This window comes from Leopardus geoffroyi, chromosome B3 (genome assembly GCF_018350155.1).
Source record: "Leopardus geoffroyi isolate Oge1 chromosome B3, O.geoffroyi_Oge1_pat1.0, whole genome shotgun sequence".
In the NCBI taxonomy this organism is placed as follows: domain Eukaryota; kingdom Metazoa; phylum Chordata; class Mammalia; order Carnivora; family Felidae; genus Leopardus; species Leopardus geoffroyi.
The window spans coordinates 110,438,387-110,462,085 of record NC_059337.1 but is presented as its reverse complement, the minus strand read 5'-3'; the positions used below and the strand labels follow the sequence as shown (position 1 = coordinate 110,462,085).

General features: G+C 41.1%; 1 protein-coding gene across 1 annotated transcript in view; it reads right to left on the bottom strand.

The window, feature by feature from the left end:
• Window positions 1–23,699, bottom strand: part of SYNE2 (spectrin repeat containing nuclear envelope protein 2) — a 349,558-nt gene that overhangs the window by 196,705 nt on the left and 129,154 nt on the right. The window contains 11 exon segments of the mRNA XM_045451206.1: window positions 5,986–6,136; window positions 8,046–8,225; window positions 11,357–11,961; window positions 12,598–12,745; window positions 13,621–13,778; window positions 15,741–15,867; window positions 16,090–16,208; window positions 17,039–17,129; window positions 17,276–17,487; window positions 20,025–20,183; window positions 21,876–22,010. Of these exon segments, the coding sequence (XP_045307162.1) occupies window positions 5,986–6,136; window positions 8,046–8,225; window positions 11,357–11,961; window positions 12,598–12,745; window positions 13,621–13,778; window positions 15,741–15,867; window positions 16,090–16,208; window positions 17,039–17,129; window positions 17,276–17,487; window positions 20,025–20,183; window positions 21,876–22,010 (2,085 nt within the window).

Below are 23,699 nucleotides of genomic sequence, written 5' to 3'. Positions count from 1 at the left end.
CATGTGAATCTACAATTATCTCAAAATAAAAATTTAATTAAAATAATAAAAACTGAGGAGTATTACTCAGTGATCAAAAAGAATGAAATCTTGCCATTTGCAACTACGTGGATGGAACTAGAGGGTATTATGCTAAGGGAAATTAGAGAAAAACAAATATCATATGACTTCACTCATATGAGGACTTTAAGATAGAAAACAGACGAACATAAGGGAAGGGAAGCAAAAAGAATATAAAAACAGGGAGGGGGACGAAACATAAGAGAGTCTTAAATATGGAGAACAAACACAGGGTTACTGGAGGGGTTGTGGGAGGGGGGGAAGGGCTAAATGGGCAAGGGGCATTAAGGTATCTACTCCTGAAATAATTGTTGCACTATTTGCTAACTAACTTGGATGTAAATTATAAAAAATAAATAAATTATAGAAAGAAAAAGAAAGATAATAATAATAATAACTGAATAAAAATTTTAAAATAGAAAAAAATTACTGGGGGGGTTTCTGTCTCCTGATTGGATGCTGAATGATACATCTTCAAAGCTGATTGCAAACTCCAGTGTTTTTCCTCCTGGCACAAGCCTCTGCAATGGGCATAATACATTTTTGTTCAATTAAATGGAAAAATAATTTGTTTCAATTATATGGCATAATTTTCAATACATTCAAAGAACTCTGTTGTTACAATTGACATATGCCCCCACTGGGTGAAGAAAAAAGAAAGAGCAGGAGAGGGTATCTTTAGCACTGACAGGAACTGTGGGTTTTGTCCCACAATACATTGAAAGGGTAGAATAAAGGAAAGTAGGCTCACTCTGTCTTTTCCCAAACTTGAATGGTCCCCTGACATTCTAGCCTTTAGTCTTACTCTTGCACTTCTGTCTTTCATTAAAGAGTGGAAATCCGGCCCCATATCCTAGATAAACATCCAGGTTTCTATGGTTTGAAAGACAAAAGTTCTCAGTGATATCATATTTCAGCCACTGGTGCAAAGCATCACACTACAAATACATACTACAGAAATGGATTGTTTCTGAAGACGGTATGTAATTCATCACAAAATATAATTTTACATCACAAAGTAACGTATTATTCCAGCAAATATGTAAACTGCTCATATGCCAGATACCATACTAAAAGATTCTCAATATAATAATAAATGCTTAGGCTCTTATACATTTCATAAAGGGAATTCGTGATTTTATTCATTTTTAAAATGCCTTTGTGACCAAACCTCTACAGATGAGAAAGGGGGAAGAGACAACGCAAAGTTAATTTTTATTTCTGCCATATATGTATTTCAAACATTTACAGAGAAGGCAATATTATGATGACTGAAACATGACTTTGTAGTCACACAGATCTGGGATTAAATCATGATTATGCCATTTATCAGCCATATAATCTTGGGAAAGTCACTTAACCTCTATCCTCACTTTTTGCCTTGGTTACAGAGGAAGATGCTAATCTGTCCAAATTCCAAGACATAAATTAGACGTTACTGGTAAGCAGGATCAGCGTGCCTGAGAAATACAATATGTGGATATGGTTCTTTTTTCTGCTTCTTATCATTTAACAGGTAAGATCCTTGAGACCAGCATTATGGACCTATCTTCACATAAGATGAAGAACCCAGGTCCCTGTATCCATATCTGAGCTACTCTGTGATAAGATTCTAAGACTTGGATTTCGATCTGGAGGAGAAAAAGGCCTTGCAAGCATTTAGGCTGGCCTGATGCTTGAACCACATCTTCCCAGAGAACCTGCTGGGGTATTGGGCACTCACGCAACTTATAATAAAGCAATACTATTTGTTCTTATTTTTTGAGTATATATCTCCTTTGACAATCCCACAAGAAATCGGGAAAACTGACAGGGCAGGGCGAGGAATTCCTTTGTTCTTCATTCTTAACACCATCTTGATAACGTTACAAACCCTACAGTTACTTCTAAAATTCTCTAAACCTTGGTTTTCTGATCAATATAACAGGGTTAATACTTAACCCTTGCAGGATTATTTGGGAATGAAACCATACAATAACGTGCGAAGAACTTGGCACGTGATGGCCAAGCCATCAATGGCCGAAGCTTTTACTATCATCACCGTTATCATTTTTAGTAGTGGTAGCAGTGTTACTTAAAACCTCAAAGCCACACGATACTCTTATTTGCAAATAAAACCAATTTTGCTGGCCTCAGGATTTTCCAGCTTCTGAGGCAGGTCAGTCATTGGAGTGGAGGGGGGTATGGTTTGGCCAGTTAAGAAAGAAGGAAATTAGTACATTTTAAAGTGCTGCAAGGAATGTCTTTGGTATTAAGAATCTTCCATATTTAAGATTAATCCTAGAAGTAAAATATTTGGTCAAATGGGAGGCGTATTTTCAAGGATCTTGAATACTACTGTCAAAATGTTTTCCAAAAGAGTAGTGTCAATATGCTCTCCGACCAGCAACATAAAGAGTAGACATCTCACTGACTATCAAAAAGCCAACAGAGGTATTTTGGAGTAGCTTTGGTTTCCTTTGATTACTCATGAGTTCAACTATGTCTCTTTTTTTCACAATTGCCAATTTGTTTCCTACGTACAAATATCCACTTGGATCTCAGTGGTTTACTCACTAATTTCTATGAGTTCTCTGTACGTTACTGTAAACCTTACTCTCTCATATTTATGAAAACTCTTTTCTACCCTACAGCATTATTTAAAATAATAAAAAATTAAACTTTATTATACTAGCTTCCATTTATGAGGACATGTTTAAATGAACTATATGATTACTATATATTTTGCATATGTGAAATCATACTATGCACAGGAATAATTTATTAAAAGTCCTCATTCTTTGATCTATCCATGGTTAAAATTGCTGTTGATCTGTCCTTATCCATACCAGCCTATTTTCATAATAAACTTTGTTGTGACAGGCAAAACAAAGTTAGAAGTTAAAAAATGAAACAAAATTGCTGTTGAAATATGAAACTATAAATTTTTATGTTAGTTAATAAGAAACCATAGAGGCTGTTGTTCTAAACCCCATAGTGATGGTATTTGGAGGTGGGTCCTTTGGCAGGGCATGAGGTCATGAGGGTGAAGCCCTCATAAATAGAATTAGTGCCCTTATAAAAGAGACCCTAGAGAGTTCTCTTGCCCCTTCCTCCATCTAAGGACACAGCAAGAAGACAGCCATCTCTGAACCAGGAAGCAAGCCCCCACCAGACCCCAAATCTGCAGGGACCTTGCTTTTGTACTTCTCAACTTCCAGAACTGTGAGAAATAAATTTCTGTGTTTTTTTTTTATTAAAAAAATTTTTTTAATGTTTATTTATTTTTGAGAAAGACAGAGAGACAGACTGCAAGCTGGGGAGGGGCAGAGAGATGGAGACACAGAATCTGAAGCAGGCTCCAGGCTCTGAGCTGTCAGCACAGAGCCTGACGCGGGGCTCGAACTCATGAACCATGAGATCATGACCTGAGCTGAAGTCAGACGCTTGACCAACTGAGTTACCCAGGCACCCCAAATTATTGTTGTTTATAAGCCATCCAACGTATGGTATTTTTTTTTTTTTTCATTACAGCCTGAAGAGAGTAGGACAGAAATTGGTACAGAGCAGTGGGGTACTGCTGTAATAAATACCAAAAAATGTAGAAGAGGCTTTAGAACTGGGTTATGGGTAGAGGCTGGAAGACTTTTGAGAAGTCTGCTAGAAAAAGCCAGTATTGCCCTGAAATGATGGTTAAGGGCGATTCTGGTGAGGGCTCAGAAAGAAAAGAGGAGAGCTGAGAGAAAGTCTCAATCTTCTTACAGAATAACTAAGTAATGATGAACAGAACGTAGATACTAAAGGAATGTAGACACTAAAGGAATGTAGATACTAAAGGCCATTTCGATGAGGTTGCGGACAGAAATGAGGAACATGATGTTGGATCTGGAGAAAAGGAGATACTTGTTATCAAGTGGCAAAGAACTGGACTGAACTGTGTTTGTGTTCTTGTGTTTTTGTGGAAGGTAGAACGAGCTGGCAATGAAACTGAATATTTAGCTGAAGTTATGTCTTTAGCAAAGTGCTGACGATGTGACCTGGCTCCTCCTTGACTGCTTACAGTAAAAGGTGAGAAAACATAAGTGATTCAAAGATGGAATGGCTAAGTAAAAGGGAAGCAGAACTGAAAAATCTGGAAAATTCTCAGTCTATCCATATTCATACCATATTGCCAAAAAATGAGAACACTAACACAATGGCCAAAAGACCCTTTCATAAGGATATTGGTATAGAAGGCTCCTGTCTTCAAGACAGGAGAAGAATGACCCAAAAGTGACTCAGAGACCATCAGGCTGCCTCTCCCATCATAGGCCCAGAGCAAACTGGCCCAGGGAACAACACGGCTGCCTCTACCCAGCATTCAAAGGATGGGGTCAACCTGGCAGATCCACAAGTATGGCACCCCAGCCCAACAGAGCTGCTGGGTGATGAAGTAAGTTTTATTCATCAGATAAATAACTTATCCAGAAAGTACAGTTCACAGTTATAGGTGGCAGGAGGAATGCTCATATACCCAAGAAGAGAGAGTGTTCACAGCCATACACAGGGTGGGTCATTAGGACTAACATTCATTTAGGTGCTGATGAAGTCCTAGGCACTTTACAGTTGCTACTTCACCTGATCAGGAAAGGAAAGACTTTCTATTGGTAATGGGATTCCACTTAACGAGACAAAGGCAGGGATTCCAGAACTGAGGAGGATTAGTACAAATCAAGAATAGCTGCAAGTCAAGAGAGACTAGATATCTGTTCAGTATACAAGGTAGGGACTCAGGATCTGTGAATAAGGCAGATTTTGATCCTGACACAACAGTACAAGTTGGGAAACTGGCATCAGGGCCATAGCAGAAGAGTAGCTATGTAAATTGGGACACAAGGTTGAGGTCAATCTTATAAGGCTGGTCATGTTAAATTTACTGGGAATCAAGAAAACCCACAGCTCTTTAAATCCCCTGGGACGATGACAGGATCCTTCTAGATCCCAAGACCACCAAAACCCAAAGCTACCTCTGCTAGATGGAAGCAGACAGGTTGCTTCTGAGCACCGTCTGCTCCTGGTTTTGGTGGCCTTCCTCATTTAAATCTCATAGGAAACCAGTTACACAGTCACATATTGTACAACTGGTGTCCAAACAAGGCTCTCTGTGATTGATCAGTTCCAAGAAACTGAGTCTGAGAAAGTGGGTCTCAGACTAAGGCTATTCCTCATCTATAGCTCTGGTCATGTGTCTGCACCCTGCACCTTCGGCTTCAGGGATAAGAGTTCTAGATAAAGACTAAATTGTCTGCAGGCATCTGGTTGATTCTCTCTTATCAAACCATAAAGCCGCTAGGAAAAGCAACTTCCTGGTGTGCAGTCACATAGTGTAGCAGGCAGTGTCCTTCAACGATTCCCTTCTTCTGCCATTCTGGTTGATAACCACATAAAATCGCAGAAAATAATGACACCTAGTGTCCAAAAGTGTTACTCTTCTTCGAATACGCTGTGATTGCTTAGGCTATGAATACAGATGGAACAACATGGACATACACTCACACACCTTTACAGAAAGCCAATAAATAAAAACATAAGTATTCCTTTGTCTACTAATAACAGAGGGGTTTTCCCACTACCTTCATTCTCTCAAGCCTAAAATGAAGCCTCGGTTTCCTTTTGGGTAGAAGGTCAGTGCAAAGACTGTCGCAACTGTACAGAGGTAGGAGCAGGGGTGACCCCAGACTCCAGCAGAACCACACCAATAGTATCAAGAACCAAACAGAAGCAACCTAGCGTTAACTTGGGGACTGGGTTTTTTTTCAAGCCCTGGTAACAAATTCAGTAAGGTCTTAGATATCTAGTAAAACGGTCACCGTTCTTGTAAGCCGAATTTCAAAAATGACTCCATTTATAATATCCTCTTTACTGTTGAGGCCACGGTGTAGAGTTCCCTTTGGAATCTGGACTCACCTCTGCTATCCTTTTCTTCAGGTTCTCTTTTCCCATGTAGGAAGCCTGAAGGGAGATGACATTCTCTTCTTTTTGAATCAAAGTTGTCAAGACATTTTTAAAATTCTGATACTGTTTTAAGAGCTCCAAAACTCTTTCACATTGGTCAAGGCTATGGAAAAAAAAAAAAAAAAGAAAGAAAGAAAAAAGTAAAACAGGTAAATCTCTAAGAATAGGGAAACCATTCTCTCTCTTTGTAAGTATCCTACAATAACGACTAATACGTTACAGAAGGATTTTTCCTCTTGACATGGTTTCGCATATTGTTTTACCAATTTAACCTAAGAATGATGGCATACATACTTATCTGGCAAAGGGATGGTCTAAAAAAGCACTGCATTATGATTTTCACTACTTCAAGAGCAAAAAAAAAAAAAAAAAAAAAATTACCAGATGTAAGCTCTAGGAAGAAACACAGGATTCATAATCTTAAGGAATCGGCATCTCAGTTTCATCATTAACCAAACTATATCTTGGAAAACAGGGCCTCCCTGGCACTATTCTTGGAGATTGTTTCCATACTAATTCAGCAAGTCACAGTTTGTTTATGTCTATTTGCTCATTCTAGAGTTAGCCCTTTGAAAAAAGTAAAGTAATACAAATAATGAAGCAGTTAGGAGACCTGATTTCTAGTTGCGGCTGGCACTAATCAGTCATGTGACTTTAGCCTCTTTGGACCTCAATTTCTTTCCTGTACAAAATCAAAGGGTACAGTAGATTGAATACCACAGACAGGCTTTATCTTAACTTCTGTACATTCAGGTTCCAGTAGAAAACAGGAGGTGCCCTCAGACAAAGTTCTGTGTAAAAGGACCACTGATGCGGGCAGAGTTAAGGGAAACTTTCAGGGAGGCGAGACACGAACTAGAGAAAAACAGATACACCACTCGGCCTCAGGGGAAAGGGGGAAGTGCCCTGAGCCAGAGAGGAGGCTGCCAGTGGGGGCTGCCAGAACCACCTGCTGGAAAGGGAGGGGGTTAAGATCGCCTTGACCTCTCTCTCTCTCTGCTTGTCTTCAAATCTCCTACTAGTAACTTCCTGTCCTAACTGGACCGGTTGGCTTGGCTGGTACAGTCAGCTAGGGATCAGCCCTCCTGACCACTTCTACCTCCAGACAGAGTTAGGGAAAGAAGGCATGGATGGAGAACATTCAGCAGAATCACCAACCGGTGTGATTAAGGATTAACTTAAAATAGGAATATTACCATGAATTATCTGTGTGGGTGCAATATCATCACAAGGCCCCTTATAAGAGGGTGACAGGAGGGTCAGAGTGACAACAGAAAAAGAAATGAGAGGAGGGGAGAAAGAGCCAGATTAAGATTTGAAGACACCACATGGCTAGCTTTAAAGATGAAGAAGGGTGGCTCAGTTGGTTGAGCGTCCAACTTTGGCTCAGGTCATGATCTCACAATTCGTGAGTTTGAGCCCCACGTCAGGCTTGCTGCTATCAGCACAGAGCCCACTTCGGATTCTTTCCCTGCCGTCTCTGTGCCTCCCCAGCTTGCATGCTCTATCTCTCAAAAATTAACATTTAGAAAGAAAAAAAAAAAAAAAGATGGAGGAAGGGGACACACAGCAAGGAAAGTAGTAGGAGTCAGGAGGCCTCTAGAAGGCAAGGAAACGGATTCTGTCCTAGAGCCTTCAAGAAAGGAAGGCAGCTTGATTTCAGAATTTCCAGCCTCCAGACTGTAAGATAAATTTGTGTTGTTTTTAAGCCACTAAACTGCTGGTAACTAGTTACAGAACAGCAATAGAAAACTAATACAGGTAGAGAAATAATAATAATAATAAACACACTGGTTATTTGTTACTCCTCTTAGATAAACCTCTTAAATTCATTGGGCAATATAATCTAGGATTCCAGATCTTGCCCCAGACATTGGCCTCATGAGCTTCCAGTATGAAATGCTTATGCTTGTTCCTCCTTTAGGTCCATGGGGATGTGTTTTCAACATAGTTCAAAAAGTTGATTGTGCTACACACAATTTTTCAGATTTGGGAGGGATTTTTTTCCTTACCATTCAGTGACCGAAGCTTTTGTATTCTCCCACAAAAGTGCCGTATTTTGGCACTGTTGATTCAGCGATTTTTCTCGGCCGTCTCTGAACTGCGGAAGAGAATTGACCATTTCTTGCAAGCATTTCTTCTCTTCTTCATATTCATCTAGATCCTTATCCAGTTTCATTAGTGCCTTTTTCCTTGATTACGAAAGAGAAAAGTTTGATAACCGATGATTGGCCACTCTGATTCAACACAAATAAGGGCAATTTGGGGGAGGCATTCTCACTGTAATTTGCCCTCAAACTATTACGCCAAAATTACACACTCTTATTAGAGAGTTCACAGGCTCTTCGCATTTCCAGAATACTAATTCGGTATTTTAAACATAATAAATATACAAAACCATAAGCAGTGACGTTTTTCTGTGGTGAACACACTTGTAAAGAAGGTAGATATGCACCTTAGAGAAACCAGACAAAGAATATGAGTGGGTGCGAACGGGAAAGAGAGTGTGACATGGAGAAAGGACAAGAGACGGGTGAACGTGCCCTGCAAGCTCCTAAGGAAGAGCAGAGGAAGCCGAGGAGAAAGGAACGTGCAAGGAAATGTTGCATTTCTGCCTTGTGTACAAAAAGCTCTTCCCCATCAAAAAGGATTCATTTGACCTAAGGGTTTTAATCCGCAAACTAACCCTGGAAGGGTTAACTCCATTCACCCAGGTCTAAATTGCTTTTCTCAGGTACTCACTTCTCTACCTCCTTTCTTCCAATTCTCTCTGGAATCCACTCCCATAAGGATTTCACTCTCCACCCGCTCCTCCAAAACTGCTTGCCAAGATCTTCGGTAACCTCCATGTTGCTAAACCCATGTTCTATTCTCAACCTTCGATTCCTTCACGGGTCAGCAGCATTTGACACAGCTGACCACTTCTCCTTGTTGAAAGGTCTTCTCACTTGACCCCAGGACTCTCTTGATTTCCCTTCTCCTATACTGGCCACTCCTTCTTGCTTTCGTTCCCTGGTTCCTCCTCATCTCCCTGATCTCTTAACATGGAGTGCCTGGAGTAAACAGCTTGGACCTCTTCCCTTGTCTGTCTGACCTCCCTCCGCGGGCAATGTCACCCATCTCACGACTCTACACGGCATTCTAAATGCTCAGCCCCCTCTCCTGACTCCATCTGTCGTTAAGAGTCTTGTTGATATTCGTATTTGAACGTCAAGTAAGTATTTTGAACCTATCATTTCTAAAACTGAGCATGCTTGATCAGTACCTGATAAACTTCATTCTTTCTCATCTCAGTTAATGGTAACTCCATTCTTCTAGTTGCTCAAGTCAAAGCTTGGAATCATTCTCGACTCCAATCTTTCTTATAAGCTATGTACGGTGTGTACATATAACCTATATAACTGTGGACTCTATCTTAAGAATTTATCCAGAATCTTAGCCCTTTTTGCCACCTCACCACTGGTCCATGCTACCATCATCCCTCACCTGGATCACTACCATAGGTGAACCTAGACTTCCTGTATCTTCCCTTGACTCTTACACCATTCTCAACATTTGGGCCAGAAGGGGCCTGTTACAGTGAAAACCAAATCATTTCCATTTGCTCGGACCCCTCCAATGACTTCCCATGTTACTCAAAGAAAAAGCCAAAGCTATCTCATGGCCCACAGGTTATCTGAGCTAAGCCCCATCCCACCCGTTCTGATCCCCTTTCATACTTCTTCCCCTCACTGTTGACTTTCCCAACTCCTTGCCTCTCCTCAAACATGCCAGGCTCATTCTCACACCTACTGCTCCCTCGGCCTGGAAGGCTCTTCCTCCCAGGAGTCACCGGGCCAGCTCTCTCATCCATCCCATCTGACTCAAAAGTTACTTTCTCAGTAAAACTCTTGATGACCCTTTTTGAATTACAACCCCCTCCTCCGTCCTTGTTCGATTTTTCTTCATAGCTTTTATCACTATCAAACATATTGAATATCTTACTCCTCTCACTAGATAAGACTCCATCAGGAACAAGAGCTTTTGTCTTTTGTGCTAACTCCTCTATCCACAGTACCTAAAATAGTACCCGGCACACAACACGTATTTGTTGTATTGGTAGCTAAATTAAAAATTAAAGCAATTTGGGGCGCCTGGGTGGCTCAGTCGGTTGAGTGTCCGACTTTGGCTCAGGTCATGATCTCGCAGCTCGTGGGTTCGAGCCCCGCGTCGGGCTCTGTGCTGACAGCTCAGAGCCTGGAGCCTGTTTCGGGTTCTGTGTCTCCGTCTCTCTCTCTGACCCTCCCCCATTCATCCTCTGTCTCTCTCTGTCTCAAAAGTAAATAAACGTTAAAAAAAAAAAAAGTTAAAAAAAAATTAAAGCAATTTATTGTTTATCGATGTATAGTTTTTCATGTATAAATTAACATGGAACTTATTTATTACTTATTATTTATGAATAAAGAATAAATATTTATTAACAATAAATAACACATTAGTAATTAGTTCAACACCTCACTAAGAACTGGGCACTGTAGGAATAAAAGTCTCATTGAGACCGTTAGCACAGGACAGTTTCAGAGGGAAGAGCTTGGTCAACTGAAGAGTCTCAAGAGAGCACTGAGCCTGAGGGACTTGGTGGGCAGAGGAGACAGGATGTGGGAAAGATTTAGAAAGGGGCAGAGAGTGCCACAGAGGTAACTTGCTAGCATTATCACTTGCAGGACCTGGAGGCTGGCTCTGAACACGAGAGTTAAAATCACGGCACTCGTACAAAGCCTGCCTGCCTCAGTTTACCAGGCAATTCTGCTCAGTCTCCAGAATCAAAGCTAACCTTGGCTGACCTCTTGCATCCAGTCCCATGCCGTCCCACTCTGTCCCCATCCCCATCCTGCTGGGAGGAGAGCAGGAGACCAAATAATTCAGCAACAAGTAGGGACAGGGCGTAGCATGCCTATCCTTTACCACTTCTTTCTTTCTTTAGTACCCCGTGTGTGGAGTTTTTTAGGTCTTCTCTCATCATGAGAACCCCGTAATAAAGACCAGAGCGCTAAAGGGACTTTGAAGGAACTCAAGTACTTTACATGCATCTTATTTCATTACTCCTTTGTCCATGAAATGTACACTTTAGGGAGAAAAAAAATCATATAACGTTTTGTAAAGGCACACTGTCAACAAAAGGGAAGCTTGTTTGAAGTGCCTACAGAAAAGCATGCTGAACACTGAATAGAGCAGGATGGAACAGACGTAGAAAGACACAGAAAGAATTTCTTTCACCTAAGACATACTGAAAATGCAGAGGAGTATCATCCCACAGGGGGTCATCGACGGACATGAGACTTACCGTTGTTTCACAGCTGGAGCAGTGGGATCCTTAAGACTGATTTTACTGATTTGATTGTACACATCTTGAATATTTTTCAGGAGTTCATTATTTTTGAAAGTACAAGTCTCTAGTAACTTGTCCTCAGTGAACTCCTCCTGCACGCCATAGCCATGTGTCTCAAATAACTTTTTGGACAAAGCATCAACAAGTTTTTCACAGGTGTCGTCACCCCGTTCAGCATCTTTAAAGCTTATACCAAGCATCTTCAAACGTTCATCCAAATGTCTGGCCTTGTCCTTCATCAGATTGGTTTCTCCTTCTTTATTTTCTATTGTCAAAGTGTTTTCTGGTACCACCTGTGTATCTGAGGCTGACAGGTCTGTAACAAGCTCAAAAGGGAGTTCAGCTGTTTTCAGAGAAGCCAGAAAGTCCTCCAGAGCTTTGAGGGCATCTTTACAACTCTGTACCTTGTGGTTCGTTTCATCAAGTTGTGTTCTGTGTTTCAGTATAATATTCTTTGTTGCATGGAGATCCAGTGGGTGTAATTCTTTCAATGCAAAGTCTCCCCACTGTTCCCAATTATTACATATTTCAATCTGTTTTATGATGGAATCTTGGATATTCTAAAATAAAGTAAGAAACGCTGAAAAGACTGAGGCAGAGAAAAAGAGAGACTGCCCATCAGCAATGCACCTAAACTCCCAATGACTAGATTGCATCTGGAAAACCACTTCCCGGGTCTGCCAAGTCGGACAGGGTCCACAGAAGGAAACATTTTAATCACAAACAATCAGAGCCCATCTGTTTCATGATCTGATAACCTTTCTGATGTTTCAATCCCCAAAAGAAAACAAGTATATAAATCTACGGCTCCAGTGAAAATAGAGATTAAACTGTGGAGACATCTGTTTATAATCTGAAACATCAAACTTAAATATTTTTTTCTTTCAAATGAGACCTGGAATAAGTAAACTGTAGAAAATGCACATGAGTCTAATACAATACTTAGGATTTCAGTCATTGGAGAAGATATTCATAAGCAGACCTTCATTTTGAATTCAAAGAAAATACCTAACTATTAACTTCACTGTACCTACTTTCAAATTTGTGAGGAATAAAAGAGATGAGAAATAAATCAGTCTAAATTATTGAAGACTTTCTGCCATTACTTATCATCTAACTATATACTATTGACGTATAATTAAAAATCTCTGAAGAATTGATTTATTCTATGAGTGCCTGGGAAAACTTATATTTACCCTCAGGTTTTGATAAATGCCATCAGCATCAATGAGATGAAATTCTTGAATGGCCATTTCATGGAGGAGCAGGTCTGAGCCACAGAGGAGAAGTGATTCCTTCTCCACAGGTAACACAATCTTCAGCGCAGTCTCCAAAGATTCCATTCTGGGTGAAAAATAAACCCAGACATAATGGGAAAAGGCACCATAAATGTAGTCTATAAAACATATTAATGCCATTGTTTAACTACAAACAAAAAATAATTACCCAATAAGAATACATACAATGATATGTGCAGATTATCACATTAAAACCCAAACCCAGGAAAAACAACAAAAAACACACCAAAAAAACCCCAAATCCAGGGATCCAAAATGCCAAAGAATGAGTTGTTTGCTATATCCACATATTCAAAATAGCTTAACAGAAACCACACTGAATGGAAAATTGTTGCAAAACATACTGACCCTTTCCTAACCTTTTGAAGTGCAAAATGGTGAATGTAACTTAACTTTGCCTTGGATGACAAAGAAATGCCATTATAAACACTAATTATTTTATTAGTGAAAATATAACAGAATTCAAAGAAATGGGCTCTACTAATCTGGGAATGAAATGTGTGACCTTTGACGAATAACATATGACTGTGAGCCTCAGTTTTCTCCTATGTAAAGTGGGGATATGTCCTAGGGAAGCACATCCTATGTATAGGGGATAATAACAGCACTCTCACTTAGGAAATGGGAAAATCAAGATTCAGAGAAGTTATGTGACGTGGCCAAATTCATGCCCAAGGGCAGATCAGGGGGAAGAGCATGGCCTTTGGAACTCAACAAATGCAAATTCCACCTAAATGTCTGGCCAGTGGGGAGGCTTGGTTAGGTTATGTAACCTCCCTGAGTATCAGTTTCCTCATCAGTAAAATGGCCCTCAAGTTAGCAACCAAATAAAATACTTAATATAGTACTAGCCTAGCTTAAAATAGCATTAAAATTTCATAAATTTAGTAAATGCAGCGTTAATAGATCTCAGAATTATACCTGGTATTAAGAGTCATCTGAAACTCTCTTTCTTTTTCTTTTAATCCGTCTCTTGCCTCGCGTATAAAGGGCTTCTTTACGTCACTCTCAAGCTCTTCTAACTTCAGTGAAGTGATTTCAAACTCCTTCCAGCAGGAATCAGTTTCATTTTCTAAGACCTAGATGAAACACATAAAGTAATCTATCAACTAGGGGGTTAACAGGGACGATTATTTTGTTCTAACAAAATGAGGCATTCGCCAACTATGAACACGAAGTTTCATATGAAAATACATTAAAATTATTTTTATATCTAATTTCATTAATGAAATTAACTAACTAATTTTAATTTTAAATAAGTTTTACAAATATTTTTCAACCATCTACGAGTAAAGTATCCTTCAGGGAACAATGATCTTAACTGTGCTCTCAGTTAGAAGACCTATTCAGTGAAGTCAAGGGAGTCAACAATGAAGGAACCCACACTTCCTTCCCATAAGTCAGTGCAGAGAATACAATTCAGAAAGATAAGATACATGTAGGGGCGCCTGGGTGGCTGAGGTGGTTAAGCGTTGGACTCTTGATTTCAGCTCAGGTCATGATTTCATGGGATCTAGTCCCTACTCAAGATTCTCTCTCTCTCTCTCTCTCTGCCTCTCCCCCACTCATGCTCTCTCTCTCTCAAAACAAATAAACTTAAAAAAAAGGAAAGATACGGGGCGCCTGGGTGGCGCAGTCGGTTAAGCGTCGGACTTCAGCCAGGTCACGATCTCGCGGTCAGTGAGTTCGAGCCCCGCGTCAGGCTCTGGGCTGATGGCTCAGAGCCTGGAGCCTGTTTCCGATTCTGTGTCTCCCTCTCTCTCTGCCCCTCCCCCGTTCATGCTCTGTCTCTCTCTGTCCCAAAAATAAATAAACGTTGAAAAAAAAAAAAAAAAAAAGGAAAGATACATGTAATATAAGAACAGATATTCTAGTTCCTCTAGATAATAAATCTGTTTCTCCCTAAACTACAAAGAAAACTAGAATGAACTAAAACTCTTTCTATCAAATAAGAAGTGAATGAAATTATGATTTATAATTAAACATGTAAAAATTCTATTCTATTCCAGCTCCTTACCTTGTTAGGTTTTGTTTTTTTTTTTTTAAGGCACTACCACACAATTTTACTGAGTGCTGATCATTATAATTTGTTCACTTTCCCCAAGGATTAGTATAGCTTTTATGACCAACTCATTATTCAGTTACTGGAGCAAGGTCTCAAGACAGTTTCTTAATTGTGATGAAAACGTGCTAAATCTATCACTTGAACAACAGAGATTTTAACATATTCATTCTGCTTACTCAGATGGAAAATAGAGAAAAGCCAGATGGTAGAGTGTGACTCAGAAACTGGTATTATAAAAGGAAGATAACTATAAAATATGGGAGGGCACTGTAGGCTCTCCCATGGCCCTTTTCTCCACCTGATGGGTTTTCTGTGAGGGTTCGTTCTAATGTACGTCCAAGTATACAACAGTGTTGCCCTGCACCGCACAGATCGTCTTCAAAGTAAGGAAGATCTTCATTTGTAGGGCCTACAACTTGTGTGCCCAACATTAGACAGCTTTTTTTCTGTAGCTCCTCAGCCAAATGCAATACTTCTTCTGATGGCTCTCCACAAGAGTATCCATCGGAGTGAAAGATCCTTCCACTGCCTGCCCCTTTGTTATTGCCCAACATGAGACACACAAGGTGACAATTTGTCAAGATGACTGGTTTTTCACGTATTGTTAATTTTATAGCCACACAGCTGGGCTGTTGGGTGAAACTGCCTTCAAACATAGTGCTTGGACCAATTCTTTCGAAGTCCTCATTCCTATCCTATACACAACCCAAAAGTCTGCAAGCCACCGTATCTGGAGTACCAAATCAGAGCAGGAGCAATAAATTAGGACCCTGAACCAAAGTCTTTCCTGGGTTTGGTACTTGAAGGCAAATCACTTTCTAGAATAGAATGACATTGGAAATGTAATCCAACAAAGAGAGTTCTTTGGAAACATCTAGCGTACGTGACCTCAGCAAAGGTAGTGAATTCTATACTCACGGTGGTATTGTTTTCTAATAAAACATAAAACTCCTCTAATAATATTTTTAGTAATTACCTGTAGATCTGTCAGTTTAGCCTGAAGACAAGCACTACTCCTTACTACGTCACTGGAGAAATCAGAAATAATTCTGAATTTGTTGTTTTGCAGGCACAGCTCAAGATTTTCTCTGTGTGTATCATACCTGGGGAAAAATTAAATGCGATGCTACTTAACTTTAATAAGAAGACAATTTTTTTTTTTAATTACTGTCAATTATACATGAGGAAATCTCAGGAATTTCTGCTTAAGTTACTGGACTACATGCTAAAAATAATGACTAATGGGTTATACACATGTATTAAAGTATAACATGTTTGTATTAATGAAAGATTTTGGGTGGATCTTCCAGTTATTTAAAAGTTACCTCTCTTGTAAACTACGGACAGATGCATCGTGACCCTTCTCATACTTCTCCGTAACGCTTTCTTCCTGTTGAGGCTTTAACTCGGATTCCAGGCTAAAATTCTTAATTGATCCCATTGCCTAAGCAAATATGCAAAATAGCAAACATAATATCTTCAATATACTTAATTGCCTGGAAAAGATAAACATTTTATAGTACAAAGGTATATCGCTAATTCTTTATACCCTCACCCAGGAGATAATAAAATTTATTTGAAGCTTCTCAGGTCAGAGAAAGGCCTTCCCCTAGGACAGAAGAGATTTACTACACGGAGTCTCACCTTCTAATCGGTATATCAGCACAGAAAAGGTGTTCTCCCAGCCCCTAAACCCCTAAATACTGTCTCTGCCTACGACTGCATAGCCATAGTCAAAAGCCTTCGGAAGCCTAGCATGCAGGCCAGACCTCTGATTTCAAATACACCTGGTTCCTTCCCCACAGCTTCAGACTAGCAGGCTGGGCTATGACCCACAGTGCATGGCCACTTACCTAAAATTCAAGAATTCAGAAAATTCAATCCCCAAGGGGAGCAAACGACAATGTACTGAGAAAAAGACAAATAATAAGTGAACTAGCTCATCTCCATGTAGCTGAGGCATCCGTACAGATGAAACTCAACCTCTCGTACCCCTGAATAGGAACGTGCACAGACTACGTGTAATCGTAATGTCTGCAAATGATCTCTTTCTGAAAGAGCTGTTGTATCCTCAGGAGAAGAAAACGTTACGCTCGCTATAGCTTTGGTTCACTGTGTTGTAATTCTCTGAAAGGGAGTCTTTCTTGCATTACTTCCTCAGCTGATGAAAATAATGAGATAACTAAAGCTAGCAATTAATGAGAAGCGGATTGTTGTGCGCTTGGCTTTTTTTCACTGGGTTTACTTCTAAAATACATTATCCGCATGTGACACCTGTTCAGCTGATGGCTGATTATCTGAGTTTGCAGATGGCACCTCGCTGTGGGCATTCCTTCCTCCGTTCTCAGATGTGCTCATGGGCTCCCTAGGAAGGAATCAAAATTGCACGTTAAAACAGAGGCAGAAACAGGAAGTCTAAAAGGGAATAAATAACACTCCTTGTCATTCGATCTTGCAAGGGGCTTTCTCTTGTTTTCCCCTGATGTGTAGTTAATCTTATGAAACGCTCACTTGTTTTTCGACACGCCTCCCACCGCGGGCTGCAGCGCCCCGTGAATCTCGGAAGCACATTTCCGAAGTCTTTCTATCTTCTGTTCATAATCTTTGAGGGCTCTCCTCACTTCTTGTTGACTCTTCTGTGAAGTCAGCTCTTCACACAGCTCCCGCAGGACGTCCATGTGGTGATGGAGCTGGTACAGACCGCCTTCCTCAGAAAAGCAGGCCTGATTGAGGAAATAAAGCAGGCAATGTGTTTCAAAGGAGTTTGCGTGATTAGTCCGTAAGGATTAGAAACTAACAGATGTGTGTGACTTTAACAACATAATCTTTTATAGGCCATCCGCTGTGCGCCCGGTGTGGTAATGGGCACTGGAGAAACAAAGATGAGGAAGTCAGCCTGAAAGGGATTCACCACAGTCTAGTAATGCAGTGAATGAAACCAGAATATGTCACCCCAAAATATGCCTCCTTTTTTTTTTTTATAAAAAAATTTTTTTTAACGTGTATTTGTTTTTGAGACAGAGAGAGACAGAGCATGAATGGGGGAGGGTCAGAGAGAGAGGGAGACACAGAATCTGAAACAGGCTCCAGGCTCTGAGCAGTCAGCACAGAGCCCGACGCGGGGCTCGAACTCACATACCGTGAGATGGTGACCTGAGCCGAAGTCAGACGCTTAACCGACTGAGCCACCCAGGCGCCCCGCCTCCTTTTTTTTTAAAGTCATCTCTACACCCAACGTGGGGCTCAAACTCACGACCTCGAGATCAAGAGGCACACGCTCTACTGAGCCAGCCAGACGCTGCCAAAAATATGCCTCTTTGGTGCGAAAATTATTTTGAGCTAAAGGCAATTAAGAAGCAGCAAACACAGAAAAAGCTCCCTGCTTTCTGCCTACAGGCAGGAAATAAAGTCTCTTTTTATCAGCGATAGACTCTCATCAGCCCAGAGACAGTACCGGAGAAATCTGCAAACAAACCTTGTTAAACTAACCCTTATCTCTGCCTTGCCAATTCTTCACAAATGTATGGCTTTGTTGTCTACAAGGTATAAAAAATTCCTTCTCTGGTCACTTCTTTGGGTCTTTACTCTCTTGTGAAGGCTCCCATGTGCATGTAAAAATTCAATAAAATATGTACGCTTTTCTCCTGTTCATCTGCCTTTGTCGGTTTCATTTTCGGGGACCCTCAGGAGTCAAAAAAATAATAATTTTTTTTCCTCCCCTCCAGTGGTCATACAAATAATGTGCGCATAGTGTGACAAGTGTTATGACAGGGTCACTGCCTGCCTTAAGGAGTCCGAGAAAACCCACTCCACATGTGGGAGCCATCTGAGGGAGATGCGGCCAGAACAAGTCCGACTGCTCTGAGTCAGAGCCGAGAGAGGTCACTCCTACCAGAAGGAACAGCCAAGGGGAAGAAAGCTCCAGATGTTCTGAAAGAACAGCAGTCTAGTGTGGCTGGAGGGCACAGCGCAGGAGAAGGGACGCTGAAGGCACGTCTTGAGGCCAGACTGTGGCCCACCTGCGTGGTGTTCTAAGGGGCTTAGAGATATTCTGGGAGTAACAGTGAGGCAGTGACATAGGATTTGTGGTTCAAAGGGGTCTCTCTGTTGATGGGTCTGGAAGATGATGTGGCCATCATCGCATGGGGAAAATACCTCAGGTCAAGGGCAATGGCAACACCGTAGAAAAGAAGGAGAGGAAGCAGGTGTCCTGGAGAGTAACCCATGAGGCCTGGCAACTGACTCCATCACAGCTGAGCAGGAAGGAAAGGGGATGGGGAGGAGGGGAGTTCTCAGGCTGCAGTGGTTTCATGACCAACAGATACAAAAGAGAGCAAAGTTTGAGGGAAGATATTATTGGCTAGTTTTGGACACGCTGAACTGGAGGTTTCTGAAGAACACTGGGACATGTACCACTCAGAAACAGAATCTGGACCTCAGAGGAAAGGACTCAGGTGGTGATAAAGATTTAGGCACTATCACTGCAGAGAGGGTTTTATCATTAAAGCCGCAAAGGGCAGAAAACCCCCTAGGGCAGGCATGAAACAAGCCAAAAATGGAGACTCTCAAAACTAAAACATTAAGATAACACAAGGGAAACAGAGAAATTTGCGGCGCCCCTGCCTGGCTCAGTTGGTAGACTGTGCGACTGTTGATCTCGGGTCATGAGTTCGAGCCCCACGTTGGGTATAAAGATTACTTTAAAAAAGAGAGAGAAATTTGTGAATGACACTAAAAAGAAGTTCCCCACCCCCCAAAAAATAATCAAATAAGGAAAAGCAAGAGAGGTTGATATTGGGAGAGCCACGGCAGTAAAGTTTAAAGGAAAGAAGAAGAGTCAATACTGTCAAATAATTAGAAGCAATCATATAGGATGGGGGCCGGATGGAGCATGAGATTTGCCCCAGATGCTTATATCCTGATTTGCTATCTTTTCCAAAAGCAGCACTTCTAAGGACACCGCGCCCCTCAAAATCAACTGTGGGTACTTAAGCAACCACATCTCAAGGGACAGGGGCCACTGAGCCATGGCAAGGGAAATCATGAAATAACTTGACGCTGAATTTTTCTCATGTCCCAAAAGCAAGAAACACAGGCTGCAGTTAGAACTCGAACCACGTAAGGGATAATCCCCAGGAAACGGACAAGAGGACTGACGTAATTTTCAGAGCAGGTTTAATCCGAGGTGAAGGACATACACAACCATGTAAGAGAAACTCCAAAATGATGACAACATATAAATGGAAAACAGGTGGTTTACCTCATGTTCCTTGATGAGACCCTTGGTCCTTCCTCTGCGAATTAGTTTCTTTTCTTTATTTATTTGTTTTTCAAGTTTTGAAATACTGTCACTGAGTTTTCCTTTTTCAATGTCTATTTTCAGTTGTTGAATATACAAAGACATCTCATGATGAAGAGACTGCAAAAAAAAAAAAAAAAAAAAGCCCACAAAGGCACATGTATTAGCTAACTATGGGAAAAGAATACATTGAAAAGATTTTCATCAAAAACCCAATAAGAATATTTGTAGTAACACAGGGTCGAAAGAGAGTTTAAACAACATTCTGATTCGTCTTTATGTCACTGGGAAGGATGTTTTAAAATATACCAGACCCAGAAACATATTTTCTTTTTCTAACAACTAAAACCATGTATTAGCTATGAAAGATACCATTAAGAGAATGGAAAAGACAAGGCTGGAGACTAGAGAAAACATATACAAAACACATTCCGAGCCTATGGAGAAATAACACAGAACTAAAATGTATGTCCTGGATGGGATTCTGAAATAGAAAAAAAATGAGAGGAGGGAAACGCGGTGCATGCATAAAGTATAAACGTAAGGAAATAATGTACCATCGTTGGGCCATTAAGTGTGACAAAGATACCGTATTAATGTAAGATGATAATAATAAGGGATAATAATACTGGGCATGGGGTACACTGGAACTCTCTGTACTATCTTTGTAATAATTCAGTAAATCTAAAATTGCTCTAAAATTCTAAATAAATAAATAAATAAATAAATAAATAAATAAATAAATAAAATTGTTCTAAAATTTAGAAATTTATTTAACTTTTCATTTAATTTATTTATTTTAAATAAACGTCTATTTAAAAGTATGTTTTAAGGGGTGCCTGGGTGGCTCCATCAGGTGAGCATCCAACTCTTGATTTCAGCTCAGGTCATGATCCCAGGGTCATGGGATCGAGCCCCACATCAGCCTCCACATTGGACGTGGAGCCTGCTTGAGATTCTCTCTCTCTCCCTCTGACCCTCTCCCCCACTTACACGCTCTCTCTAAAAAAAAAAAAAAAAAAAAAGTTAAATAAAATACGTTTTAAGTGCCTTTAACAGTAGACATTCAATTATATTACCTTATTCTCTCTCTCCAGACACACACGCTGAATACAAATCACCGCTTACTGAACACAATCTCTGTGGTGGGGCTTTAGATAAATCCTTGCAATAATCCTGCCAAGTGGTTGCACACATCCCCATTTTATCAGATACATTCCTAGAGGGTGAAACAACTTACCCAAGGTCATAGCTGCTGAATCGAGGTCTGTCTGCCATCAAAGTCTATGCCTATTTCACTAGGAAACTCTACATGTGCATATGTGTCTATATGTTGTCTCAGTCAGGATCCAACTAGGGACCCAGGAAACATTAAATATTTAACTCAGAGGGAATTAAATGCAGGGAACTAGTTACACACGAGATGAAAGATCAGAAAAGCCAAAGGGAGGACAGTAAGGCAATCCGGAGATGAACACTGGCAGAAGGCTGCTATACTGCTGGGCTGGAGGCTTCCGAGGAGCCCAGACAGAAGGGTCATCAGAATCTGGAACCATGGAACCCACAGCCACCAAAGACACTGTCCAAGAGAGGGACTTTGGACTCTCCCCTTTTCCCCCTCCAATCACCCGCTAATCTCCAAGCCGTGTTGTCATTGGCTGAACACAGAACCTGACTGGGTCCTGGGAAACTCACAGGATCAGCCCCCACTGTGATACCAAGTACACGGGGGATGGCCAGGAATGACTGATGACAAATGGGCCCAGGGTCAGATCTACAAGCAGAATCCCAGATACATGTGCATGTTCTTACCTCCCACTTGGCACAGACACGTCTACTCTCTTCTTCCAAAGACAGCTTTACACCCTCAGTTACATCATTTTTCAGTTCCTCAACAGCTTTCAAATACTTGACCAGACTTTTAGAATTTAGAATTATTAGTGCTTCCTAAAAAAGAGAACGTAAATGAGAACATGAAAGCCTCATTCTAGGGGTGCCTGGCTGGCTCAGTCAGCGGAGGGTGCGACTCTCGGGTCTTGGGGTTCTGCGTTTGGGCCCCACGTTGGGTACACAGATTGCTTAAAAAATAAAATCTTTAAAAAAAAAAAAAAGTCTCATTCTACTGCCAAGTCCTCAAAGCTAATTTTGGTAGGTCTTTCAGGGGCAGAACTGGGAAAAGACTTTTTGGGGACTATGAAGATTTAGGAGAGACTTTTTGTAAAGTAAGGTTGATATCCCTTTTGCATCTCTTGAATAACTTTGAAAAGAACTGCAAAATATTTATTAATCAAATGTAGTTAGACATTTGAGGACCAGATAAAGACTTGCTTAGGATATTCAAAAGGACTTTTGTTACCCCTCTGATAAATAATTGAAAGGATTATTGTGTAGAGGAATGAGCCACTGGCACTGTTTCCTCTAAATTTCCTAAGTACTAGTGAATAGAGGACCATCCTTCATTAACAATACATTACGAAGAATATACTAGCATGTATTAGAGATTAGTGTTGTAAGAAGACACAATTTATAGTAGGATTAATAGGCCAATATTTAATATTGTGCATAAGCATTTTTAGGCTGCAACAAGTCAACATTACCTTATCATCAACTTCAAAGTTTTGCCCAGGGCCAACCACACTGGCAGTCCTGCCCCAGAGAGGGAGTAGCTAGCAGTGGACAGAGACGCGTCTGCTCCTTATCTCATGCTTACCTGCTCTTACAGACCTGGCAATTACCTGGCAGAAACCTAGTTTAATTAATTAGGAAATGACAGAACACAGAACAGTTTGGTGCTTGTGAAAGAGACAGAAAACCTACAGGAGACAGAAGACAAAAGTAACTTTAGGGAATAAGGCACTTAAGCACGGTGGGAATTCATTCATGCGCCCACGACGTATTTATTATGGGCCTACTGTGGAAAAGGTACGAGGCTGAGCCCCAGGGCCTTCCTCCAAGGCCTCTGTGAGGATTGCTGGATTTATTACCCGGGGAGACTCTCTAACCCTACATGCTGGCAGATGGCTCCCATGACTCATGTGCCCCTGGAGTCCCAGGGGTCTCAGGGCAGGACGTGGCAGGGCATAGATCTTGCTTCTGCCATGAAAATGGCTCTACTTTACTAAATGCCAGAGATAAAAGGGGGGAAATCTGTGGCCTCAGATTCCAAAAGGTAGACCCTCAGCAGGAGGCAAATGGCGCCAGACTGACCCCTCTAACCCCTCTCTCTGGGAGAGAAGGGGCCTTGAGCCTCCGTTTTGTCTCTTCCTTCTCTCTTTCCTAAGCTGACCATATCAGCACCAGGAAATCCAGCCTGGTGATTATTCATAAGAACCACTGACTCTTTAAGGTCAGTTCAGCACTCTCAGCAACCTAGGAATACAAGCGACAATAAAAGGCCGAGGGAACTGGTCAAAGATGGTGGCTAGCAACATGCAAACAGAAATAGATCACGCAGGGGAGGTCTTTGGGGTCCTGGGAAAAGCAGTGTTGAGACGGCTGATAACAGGGCTGTGGTCGGGTTCACAATCCAGAAAGCCAGATGAGGACTGAGGCCCAGAAAAGAGAAGGAGGCCATGATGAGAATAAAGAGGCTCCTTCTTCTAGAAGAGTGGGGCGGTCCCCCCAGAAGTCTAGCTC